The 12,402-nt window shown below is 45.2% G+C and overlaps 1 protein-coding gene across 1 annotated transcript in view; it reads right to left on the reverse strand.

Moving 5' to 3' along the window:
- The window catches only part of UBTD2 (ubiquitin domain containing 2), an 82,954-nt gene extending 71,202 nt beyond the window's left edge, over positions 1 to 11,752 (reverse strand). The window contains exon 1 of the mRNA XM_035290522.3: positions 11,237 to 11,752. Coding sequence (XP_035146413.1) covers positions 11,237 to 11,306 — 70 coding nt within the window. The 5' untranslated portion in view covers positions 11,307 to 11,752. The remainder of the gene's footprint in view (positions 1 to 11,236) is intronic.
- Between the last annotated feature and the right edge of the window lie 650 nt (positions 11,753 to 12,402).

Below are 12,402 nucleotides of genomic sequence, written 5' to 3' on the forward strand. Positions count from 1 at the left end.
ACTACAAGAATGATCTGTTCTAAATACAACCAGATTAGTTTCACAGGCAGAGACCTGCTTTCCTGTTTCCCAATTCAACAAAATTCAGCATACGAAGTACCTACTTACTGTACGTCAGGCCTGATTAGAGGTACTTTTCTTATTTCTTCATCCTTTATGAAACTCTTGACTCAATTCTTGGTATTTTCTCTCTTTCATTTCCTTATTAGAAGTCACTCACTTTTACACCTTCAGTCAACTTACCCCAGCTGATCCCAAAATCCACAGTCATAAGCTCTAAGCATCTAGGAGTTCTATATCTAAATTTCTGTACCATACTAACTGATGACTCTATTTAAACATTCTTCTGTCATCTATATCTTAACATATACTGAATGCTAAACCAGGGCATTCCCCAGACATCTTTCTTATTCCTTCAAACCTGCCAAGCTAACTTAATATTCCTGGTCACTCAGCTTCATTAACATGGTATTACTTTACTTTTCCTTTTCTCTTCTGTATCCCTACATCCAATAAATCACCAACTCATGCCATTTTTTTCCCTGATGGGTTCCTCATCCTAGTCTCTTCCTACTTTAGACAATCCTACACCAATGCTTCTCAAAAATCAATGCAAATAGGAAATCACTCGAGAATCTTGTGAAAATGCAGATTCTGTAGGTCTGAGGTGGGGCCTGAGGTTCTGAGTTTCTAACATGCTCCCTCCCAAGTGATGCCAATATTCCTGGTCTAGAGACACTTTGAGCAGCAAAGTGTAGACTGTAAATTCCTTTGAGGGCAGAGATTTTTTTTCCCTCTGTTATAATCCCGGTAACTAGCACATAACTAGTGGTTTGAATAATACTTAGTGAATGATATTTAGCAGTCAGTACACTCTTTTCATTAGATGATAACCTATTCTCTTCAAGATTTCACAGTAACATCCTACTCAATACCTGTCCAGTTTCTCCATCATTTTCTCTCACACACTCTGCTTAAGCCAAAGCAGCTACTTTAACAACCACTACCCCATGCATGTATTATTTACAACCACTTCCAAGCTTTGCTTCATAATCATTCTTCCATCTGGTATGTTCTGCCAGTCTATGAAAATAAGTATCTTTTCTTTTTTTTGAGACAGGGTCTTGCTCTGTCACCCAGTCTGGAGTGCAGTGGCACAGAAAACATGGCTCACTGTATCCTTGAACTCCCGAGCTCAAGCAATCTTCCCATCTCAGATTCCTGTGTAGTTGGGACCATAGGCACACACCACCACGCCTGGATGATCTTTTTTTGTGTGTGGAGATGAGGGTCTCACTATGTTATGCAGGCTGGTCTCAAACTCCCGGGATCAAGCCTCAACCTCCCAATGTGCTAGGATTATAGGCATGAGCCATCACGCCCAACTAAGAACATGTCTTTAAAAAACTAGTTTATAGTGATCCCTTTTTTTTTTAATTGGGATGATCCAGGTGAATATTCTGATCACTTTTAAATAGCTTCTCTGCTACCACTTTGTCTTCCTTTACTCCCTCAGCACTTGCACAGTTATGATATGGTATTATCTGTTTATATAGTGTTTTATAGTTGCTTCACATGTGCACATTATGCTTTCCTTAAAAGGGATTGTGACATGCTCAACAAATAGGATCATGACTTCTCTTTTCCAGACCACAGTGACCAATAAAATGTTGGGCATACTGTGGTACTCAATGCTTGTTGACTATAAAATACTTCCCCAGAAAATGCAGCCATCATATCTCAAGAAGATGGGCCAGGTGAAGTGACTCGCACTGGTAATCCCAGCACTTTGGGAAGCCAAGGCGGGTGAATCACAATGTCAGGAGTTCAAGACCAGCCTGGCCAACATGATGAAACCTCATCTCTACTAAAAATACAAAAATTAGCTGGGTGTGGTGGCGCACACCTCTAATTCCAGCTACTCAGGTGGCTGAGGCAGGAGAATCGCCTCAACCTGGGAGGCGGAGGTTGCGAAGGTTACAGTGAGCCGAGATTGAACCACTGCACTCCAGCCTGCACAACATGGTGAGATTTTGTCTCCAAAAAAAGAAAGCAGGGCATGGTAGCTCACGTCTGTAATCCTAACACTTTGGGAGGCCAAAGCAGACAGATTGCTTGAGCTCAGGAGTTTGAGACCAGCCTGAGCAACATGGTGAAACTCCATCTCTACAAAAAAATACAAAAAATTAACCAAGTGTGGCAGCACAGGCCTACAGTCCTAGTTATTTGGGGGACTGAGATGGGAAGATCACTTGAGCCTCAGAGGTCGAGGTTGAAGTGAGCTGTGATTGTGCAGAGGCACTCCAGCCTAGGTGACAAAGTAAGACCCCGCTCCCCAGCCCCCTGCCAAAAGATGAATTAGGGCCACAACTGCTCACCTTCCTCCCCACTTGCTCTCCCAGGCCCATCTTCCCACCCACCCATTTCCCCCCATCTTCCCCACAACTTCCATCATATGCTTGTCTGCCCTACTCCCTCTCCCATCTTCTTTCACACCACATTCTTCTTCCCCACTCCCTCTCCCCTGCCTATCCACCTTCTTCCCTTTTCTTCTTTCCCACCCCCTTCTCTCCCTACTGTCTTCCCCACTCCCTCTCCCCTGCCCATCTTCCTGCCTGCCCATCTAAAAGTTAAGAAAAAATAATTGTGGCATTTTCACACAGTGGAATAATACTTAGCAATGAGGCATGTAACACAGATGACAGACGTTATGTTGAGTGACAGAAGCCAGGCACAAAGAGTACTCTAGAGTCAATTTCCATGAAGTTCAGGCAAGACTGAGCTGGGGTGGTAGATGTCCAAGCAGCAATTGCTGTTGAGCTGGGGCAGGCGGGGTGGAGCGAAGGAGAATGGACTGGGAAGTGGCACGGGGAGCTCCCAGATGAGGAAAGTTTCTCTACCTTGATTGAGGTGGTGGTTATATGGATGTATACGTATCTTCTTAACTCACTAAACTGTACACTTAAAAATGTATCTTATTACATGTAAATTATATCCCAATATGCTTGATTTTTAAAAACATCATACAGGCCAAATAAATCAGGTTTGTTGACTGGATGTGACTCATGTACTATCAGTTTACAAACTGAGTTAGAGAATCAACTGGGGTGAAGATCAGTCCCCCAATCCGTCTGATCCCATACATGTGGGCCAGTTGCACTATGTTCTCTTAGGACAAGTGCTTTCATCTTTAAGGTTCCTTATTGGGTTGCAGAGACGAAGAAAGGGAGGGAAGAAAAGAGGGAAGGAAGGGAAAGGGAAGAGAAGGGAGGGAGGGAAGGAAGAAGACAGAAAAGGGGAACAAATGGCTGGGCACACAGTGGCTCATACCTGTAATCCCAGCACTTTGGGAGACACTTGAGGTCAGGAGTTCGAGACCAGCCTGGACAACATGGTGAAACCCTGTCTCTACTAAACATACAAAAAGCAGCCAGGCATGGTGGTGCACACCTGTAATCCCAGGTACTTGGCAGGCTAAAGCAGGAGAATCACTTCAACCAGGGAGGTGGAGATTGCAGTGAGCCAAGATCATGCCACTGTATTCTAGCCTGGGTAACAGAGTAAGTCTCTGTCTCCAAAAAAAAAAAAAAAAAGGAAACAGAAAGAAGATGAAGTATGTTTATGAATTACTTTTGTTAACTTTTTTCTTTTTAGCTACGCCGTTAACCAAACTGTCAACTTCATCAGATCAGAGGAAATAAAACAATTTTTTACTCCTCGTTGAGAAAGCAAATGTTAGCTGTTAAGAATTGTGAATTATTGGCTATAGATCTATTCTGAATACATCAGTAAAAGGTTACTTTAAAACTGAAACTAAAGCACAAGCAAAAGAAGAAAAAATAGATAAACTGGACATCATTAAAATGACAAACTTTAGGTGATAATGCACAGTGGCTCACATCTGTAATTCTAGCATTTTGGGAGGTCAAGGAGGGAGGATCACTTAAGCCTGGTAGTTTTGAGACCAGTCTCAACAACACAGAAAGACCCCGTCTCTATAAAAAATTTAAAAACCAGCTGGCTGTGATCCTGCATACCTGTGGTCTCAATTACTTAGGAGGTTGAACTAGGAGGACTGGCTGAGCCCAGGAGGTTGAGGCTGCAGTAAGCCATGATCACGCCACTACACTCAAGCATGGGTGACAGAGTAAAACTCCGTCTTAAAAAAAAAAAATTACAAACTCTTGTACATGAAATAACACCACCAAGAAAATGAAAAGACAACTCACAGAATGGGAGAAAACACCCGCCAATTATGTATTTGATAAGGGTTCAATATCCAGACTTAAAAAAAAAAAGCTAAACAACTCAAAAAACTGGCAAAGGACATAAATAGACATTTCTCCAGGGAAGATATACAAATGGACATGAAAAGAGGAAAAGATGCTCAACATCACTACTCATCAGGAAAATGCAAATTGAAACTACAAGATAGTACTTCAAAATTGCTGTAATTTTAAAAATGATTATAACAAGTGATGGCAAAAATATAGAAAAACTGGAACCATTACACATTGCTGGTAAGAATAGGTGGTAGAAAATAATCTGGTAGCTCCTCATAAAGGAGCGACCTCATAAAGGTAAACATAGAATTACTGTATGACCTAGCAATTCCACTCCTATACAGCTGAAAGAACTGGAAACAGAGACTGAAAACAGATACTTGTACACCAAAGTTCAGAGTTGCATTATTCACACCAAAATGTGGAATATACATGGGCAGGAGTTCGAAATGTGGTATATACATGGGCAGGAGATCAGCCTGGCCAACATGGTGAAACCCTGTCTCCACTACAAATACAAAAAAAAATCAGCCAGGTGTGATGGTGCATGCCTGCAATCCCAGCTGCTCAGCAGACCAAGGCAGGAGAATCGCTTGAAACTGGGAGGCAGAGGTTGCAGTGGGCAAAGATTGCACAGAATGAGACTCCATCTCAGGAAAAAATAGTAGTATATATATACAATAGAATATTATTTAGCCAAAAAAAAATAGAGTACCAATACACACTATAAGAAGATGAACCTGAGAGACATTTTACTAATTAAATAAAACACAAACAAAAGGGCAAATATTATACGTTTCTACTTATATGACCATGTAACATTGTAAATATAATCAATGCCACTGAATTATACATTCGAAATGGTTGAAACGGCAATTCTGTTATATGTTTTGCCACAATTTTATTTTTATTTATTTAGTTATTTAGTATTGCCCTGTCGCCCTGGTTGGAGTGCAGTGGCACCATCTTGGCTCACTGCAACCTCAGCCTCCCGAGTTCAAGTGATTCTCCTGCCTCAGACTCCTGAGTAGCTGGGATTACAGGCACCTGCCACTATGCAGGATTAATTTTTGTATTTTTAGTAGAGATGGAGTTTCTCCATGTTGGTCATGCTGGTCTTGAACTCCTGACCTCGGGTGATCTGCTTATCTTGGCCTCCCAATGTGCTGGAATTACAGGCATGAGCCACTGGGCCAGGCCAATTTTGCCACAGTTAAAAAAAATTCTTAAACTAGCGAAAAACAGAAAACTGGTATTCTTTATAGCAGCCCTGGGTTTAAGCTCTGACTGTCAGTTATAAGCTATGTGATGTTGAGCAAGTTATTAAAGGTTGATGCAAAAGTAATTGCCATTTTTGCCATTAAAAGTAACGGCAAGGACCAAAATTCTTTTTGCACTAACCTAGTAATTGCTCTGGGCTTCAATCTTTCTATGAAACAGAGATACTATCCACCTCACAGGGTTGTTGAGGACTAAATGAAAGAACTTAATCACTTAGCACAGGACCTGTTACGTAATAAATACTGGATAAATGGTAGATGCTATTCAAAAAACCATTGTTACTCACTGAGTAGGTGTCTGTAAGGCTGCTATAAATGGGTATCTGAAAGAACTCCATGATGTCCTCAAGACATTCTGGAACAGAGGCTAAAGATATATAAAATGTCCAGGCCAGGTGTAGTGACTCACCCCTATAATCTCAGCACTTTGGGAGGCCGAGGCGAATGGATAACCTGGGGTCGGGATTTCAAAACCAGCCTGACCAACATGGAGAAACCCTGTCTCTACTAAAAACACAAAATTAGCCAGGCACAGTGGCACATGCCTGTAAGCCAAGCTACTCAGGAGGCTGAGGTAGGAGAATCACTTGAACATGGGAGGCGAAGGTTGTGGTGAGTTGAGATCGCTCCACTGCACTGCAGCCTGGGCAATGGGCAACAAGAGCAAAAACTCCACCTCAAAAAAAAAAAAAAGAAATGAGTGTCCAGCATTCAGTTATACTCTGTAATCCTGGAAACTTGTGACCACATGGTCAGTTCTCTTAGGATATCACTGAATGTACAAAATAAATGACACACTCAGAAAGTGAGAAGTTACTTTGTATATCACTATTACTTTCATTATAGAGGTGAACAAAGAAAAGCTTGTTGGTTGACTTCAATTAATACAATTTAATTGGGTTTTCTGCCCACATATGTATTTTTAAAAGTCATAAAGGATTTGATTCTTTAGCAAATGCCATGGCTAAAGTCTTGTCTAGAGGTCCTAAGTGCCAACCAACCCCAGCATCACAATGTCATAAATAAGGTGGAGAACCATACAGAATATGTCTAAAAATGTCAAACAGGCCAGGCAAGGTATCTCACACCTGTAATGTCAGCACTTTGAGAGGCCAAGGCGGGTGGATTGAGGTCAGGAGTTCAAGACCAGCCTGATCAACATGATAAAACTCCCTCTACTAAAAATACGAAATTAGCATGGTGGTACATGTCTGTAAACCCATCTACTTGGGAGGCTGAAGCAGGAGAACTGCTTGAACCCGGGAGGCAGAGGTTGCAGTGAGCCCTGAGATGCTCTCTAGCCTGGGCAACAAGAATGAAACTCTGTCTCAAAAAAAAAAACCTCAAAACAATGGGAAATTCTAGGAGCATGGAAGCTTAGAACTGTTAACTTATATAACTTCTATGACATACGTGCAGTGATTAAAAGCAAGCATTTAAAAAAAAATAAAAGCAGGCCTGGCACAGTGGCTCACATCTGTAATCCCAACACTTTGAGAAGCAGAGGTGGGTGGATCACTTAAAGGCCAGGAGTTCAAGAGCAGCCTGGCCAAGATGGTGAAATCCCACCTCTACTAAAAATACAAAAAAATTAGCTGGGCGTGGTGGTGGGCACCTGTAATCCCAGCTCCTCCAGAGGCTGAAGTAGGAGAATCGCTTGAATCTTGGAGGCTGAGGCTACAGTGAGGGGAGACTGTCACTACACTCCAGCCTGGGTGACAGAGCGAGACTCCATCTCAAAAAAAAAAAAAAAAAAAAAAGGTAGCCCAACTACTCAAGAGGACTGCTTGAGCCCAGGAGTTCAAGGCTGCAGTGATCTATAATGCCACAGTACTTTAGCCTGGGTGACAGAGCGAAACCCTATCTCAATAACAAAATATAAAAACAATATTTCTTAAAAAAAAAAAAAAAAAAGCCTAAGTAGCTGAAACTCAAGAACTAAATTCTAGGCAAGGTAAATACCAGAGGAAAATACAACAAATAATTCCAAAACAATAGATAACACAAATTTTATAATGTGAATTAAGCTGCTTCCTTATTCAAGAGTCTCTTACAAAAATTTCCCAAATTCCTTCAAAGAAGTAATACACCCAGTGAGGAAGCTTTTATTGATATACACATAATTTCTTGCATATATAAGAGAGGAATTCAGAGGGAAAAAGGAAAGTATAGTATTTCAAATGGTCAAAAGTTTTTTTTAAGCTTTTTTTTTTTTTTTAACTAAGGCTGGCTGATATTTAGAAAGGGTCAAGCTATTCTAAAATGGTGATGTTTGCACAACACTGTGAATTTAATTATTCTGTTTATTTTTTTAAAGTCAGAGTCTCACTATGTTGCCTGGGCTGGTCTCCAACTCCTGGGCTCAAGCAATCCTCCTGCCTCAGCATCCCAAAGTGCTGGGATTACAGGCATGAGCCACCTTGCCTGGTTGGTGAATGTAATTAAATCTGTCACGAAAAGTTTAAATCTGTCCTAAGAAGCATGTGAAGACTCCATGTTGATAAAACAATTTTCATAACCCAATACATTCAGATGAAAAACATGGCAAAATTCATCTCTACTAAAAATTTTTTAAAAAATTAGCCCGGTATAGTGGCACGAACCTTGTGTTCTCAGTTACTTGGGAGGCTGAGGTAGGAGGATCACTTGTACCTGGGAGGTCAAGGCTGCAGTGAGCTGTGATTGGGCAACTGCACAGCCTAGGCAACAAAGCAAGAACCTGTCTCAAGAAATAAAACCCACCCCACCCCTTCCCCACACCTAAGTCACTACCACGGTATGTTCGAAAAGCTAGGGATAACCGCCAATACCCTTAGGAAAAAGTCTTTCCCTTCCCAATAAAAATCTACTTAATAAGCAATAATTTTTTTTTCACATGTTAACCTGTAACACACCTGAGCTAGTTTCATTAAACCACAATTAACTCTTAATTATCATCACAATAATGGAGAATAAAAGCGTCCATAATCAAATTCCAGAAATAATCCTTTTAGCCCAAGAGGCTCTTCCCCAACCCCAGTTACATTAGGGCCCATGCTCCCTCTCCAGAAGAAAATAAATTTCGCCAGCCAGGTGCAGTGGTTCTCACCTGTAATTCCAGCACTTTGGGAGGCCAAGGCAGGCAGAACACGAGGTCAAGAGATCGAGACCATCCCAGCCAACAAAGTGAAAGCCGTCTCTACTAAAAATACAAAAATTAGGCCAGGTGAGATGGCCCAGGCCTGTAATCCCAGCACTTTGGGAGGCAAGATGGGTGGATCACGAGGTCAGTAGATCAAGACCATCCTGGCCAACAGGGTGAAACCCCATCTCTACAAAAAAATACAAAAAATTGGCTGGGTGTGGTGGCACAAGCCTGTAATCCCAGCTGCTCAGGAGGCTGAGGCAGAACTGCTTGAAACCAGGAGGTGGAGGTTGCAGTTAGCCGAGATTGTGCCACTGCACTCCAGCCTGGTGACAGAGTAAGACTCCGTCAAAAAAATAAACAAATAAAGGGCCGGGCGCGGTGGCTCACGCCTGTAATCCCAGCACTTTGGGAGGCCGAGGCGGGTGGATCACGGTCAAGAGATCGAGACTATCCTGGTCAACATGGTGAAACCCTGTCTCTACTAAAAATACAAAAAATTAGCTGGGCATGGTGGCACGTGCCTGTAATCCCAGCTACTCAGGAGGCTGAGGCAGGAGAATTGCCTGAACCCAGGCGGAGGTTGCGGTGAGCTGAGATCGCGCCATTGCACTCCAGCCTGGTAACAAGAGCAAAACTCCGTCTCAAAAAAAAAAAAAAAAAAAAATGAACTGGGTGTGGTGGTGCCCGCCTGTAGTCCCAGCTATTCGCCAGGCTGAGGCAGGAGAATCGCTTGAACCCAGGAGGCAGAGGCTGCAGTGAGCCACTGCACTCCAGCCTGGCAACAGAGTGGGAAAAAAAGAGAAAGTTTGGTGGTTGATGTTCCTTTTCCTAAACTTTATGCATACCCAGCTTATGGTCCAGTGAACTCAGTACTCAAAGAAACTGATACTGTATCTATCTAACTGGATACCACTGGTAACAAATTACCCAAAGCTAAGATTTCAAGCTTTTTAAAGTCCATATTAATAATGCTTATCTGGTCATAAGCCACACTACCAAAAGGCTTAAATCAGTCCACATGCATTAGGGAGAAGAGCAAAATGCTTATGATAATATTAAAATGAGTGCAAAAAAAATTCAATTAAAACTAAACACTAGCTATAACAAATACTAATATATTTCAGACGATTCATGATCACCACAGTTAGAGGAAGATTTATTCTGATCCCCAATTTGACCTTAACCCAAGGCTGTTTTAAATCATGCCCTTTTGATCTTCCTGCTTATTGTAGCTGAGGATCTCAAAGTTCCAGTAATAATGCTACGACATGAAATACACTATAAAGTAGCATTTTTGTGGACTTTTTCAAAACAACTTTCACTGCGTTATTTACCCAGGATTCAGTCATACAGAATACCCATGGATTTTAATAAAGTAGCATGGCTAAAAATCATGTAATCCAGGAAATCCATCAGCCAAAACAGTTAGGTGTACATGGTTTGTGAAGAGGGCTTAAGTGACAGGGCAAGCAACTGGTCTAAATGTTAATATGCTAAGAAAAAGTTGTAAACCCTCCCATACCTAAACAATTAAAAAATTTACAAACATCCACATTTTAAGACAGCTAATATTAGGTCAAAATCAAGCCAATACTGTCATCTTTGCCTAAAGGCTGTTTTCAACTAAAACATTCTACAGAATGGACTTAACCAAAGATCACTTAAATAAAGGTAGAATTAATTTTATTATATTGCCATACTTCAACTCCTACTGATTGAATTAAAATACCTATCCTCAGCACACTTTTACTATAAAGTAGAAGTGCGTTCCAGTGTCAGAAAACTTTTTAAGTACTGATCTTACTGGGTAAGTCAGACTCCAACCGCATTTGTACTTTTATTCTACGTATTTTCCTTCTACGTAAGACAGATCGGAATTTGACTAGCCCACTCCGACAGCACACCGGCCCAACACCCCCAAGCCGTAGCAAGAGGCCACGTTTTACCCGGGAAGACTGTTTCCCCTCCCCTCCTTAATACAATGCCTGCGGCCACTGGAGACTTCCCCAGCCAAGCTCCAGAAACTCTCAGGTTTAAATGGCCAAATTGCTATCAACCTGGGCAGCTGTCATCTGAAACTCAGGAAAGCTGAGACCAGCCAACTCAACTGAACGAGGAAGGGTGCGGAGAGATGTGGCGCGGCCCATCGGAGGGATAGCATCAAGCTCCCTCCCCCCGCCATCAATTCGCTTTTCTGCAACCTCGGCGCCACCATCCTGTTCCTCAATAATTAAACGGGTCGGAGAGGGAGTGAGCTGGCCAGAAGGGCAGCTTCGGGTCCGACTTACCCGAGCCGAGCGGGGCGGTCGGCGAGGCCGAGGGCTACGTCCCCGACGCTCAGAGGACTTTTCTTCGGGGCTGGGGCGGGAAGGGGCAACCCCCGCGGCTGGCAAGGCAGCTGGAGGCCGAGCGCGGGGAATGACGTGGAAGAGGGGATGACAAAGGGGCGCGGGGGCCCGGCGGCGCGGCCCGCGGAGGTTGGGACAGGTGGCCGGGCCTGGCCGGGAACAATGGGGGGCCGAGGCTGCCCCCTGGCGCTCACCTACCTCCGGTGCCCTCCGAGTTCTCGTTGAGGCTGCCCGAGGAGTCGTGCTGAGCGCCCACACACCCGCCCATGGGGGCGCCCGGCGCCTCGTCCGCCACCTCCGGACGCTCCTCCGGGCCCGCCGCCGCCGCAGCCTCCTCCGGCGCCCCCGCCGAGCTCCGGACAGGCGCACCGCTCCGCTCGCCCGCCGCGGCCCAGCCTCCGCCCCCCTCACCGCTCCACCCACCGCCTTGGCTCTGCCCCTTCCTCCGCGCCCACTTCTACCTCAGCCCCCGGGCCGCCCGCCCGGCAGGCCTGGCCCGCACGCCACCCTCGCCTTCGGCTCGGCCCCGCCAGGCCAGGGCTGGCCCATCCCGGGCGGGCCGCAGCGCCCGCCTCGCCCCCTCACAGCCCCGCACACTCGCGTCCAGGCGAGCCACGCGCCGGCGCCTCCCGTCCGCCAGGCCCCATCGGCCCCCGCCCCGCGGCGCCGCCCTCCGCACCCACGGCCTGGGCTCGGCCCGGCCAGCCCGGAACCGCCAGGGAAGGGCGGGGCCACCGAAGGCCGCGCTCTGATTGGCTGCGGGCGGGGCTGCGGGCCGAGCAGGGTGAGGGCGAGGCGGGGGAGGGGATGCGGGGGCTCGGTCGGGGGAGGACCGGAGGCGAGGCGAGGAGGAGAGAGGGAGGACGGGAAGAAGAAAGGAGAGGAAAGAAGGGAGGGAAAGCAGGAAAAGCGGAACAAAAGTGAGAAAAGAGAAGTGGGAAGGGGCGAACTCGAGTTCCTGGCTCCTCGCTGGTGCAAGCGAGTCGCGCGGGGAAACCGAGAAGTCGTGGAAGACTCGCAGGCGGGGACGGAGCGGTTTCCCAAATAACGGGGGCTCGAGGGAGGGTGTTCTGGCTGAACGTTGAGGTCCCAGCACCTTTTCAATTTGTGTGGAGCTCCGTGGGTTGGTACACCGAAACTGGGCTTCCTCTTTCCTGCCCACTCCCGTCTTCCCTAAAATCACGGGGCCCCATTATTAGGGGTGGAGGCGGTGGTTGTGGCAAACCCAGCTGAGATTAGAGGCGAGACGTCAGTGGAGAGAAGAGATAAACGCTGACCTTAACTCAGGGGGCATGGATTTCTTTCATTTTCACGGGATAAATGATTAAAACAATACTACTTCTCAAGATTCTGCCTTTGGGTAT

Source organism: Callithrix jacchus, chromosome 2, assembly GCF_049354715.1.
Source record: "Callithrix jacchus isolate 240 chromosome 2, calJac240_pri, whole genome shotgun sequence".
NCBI classification, from domain to species: Eukaryota; Metazoa; Chordata; class Mammalia; order Primates; family Cebidae; genus Callithrix; species Callithrix jacchus.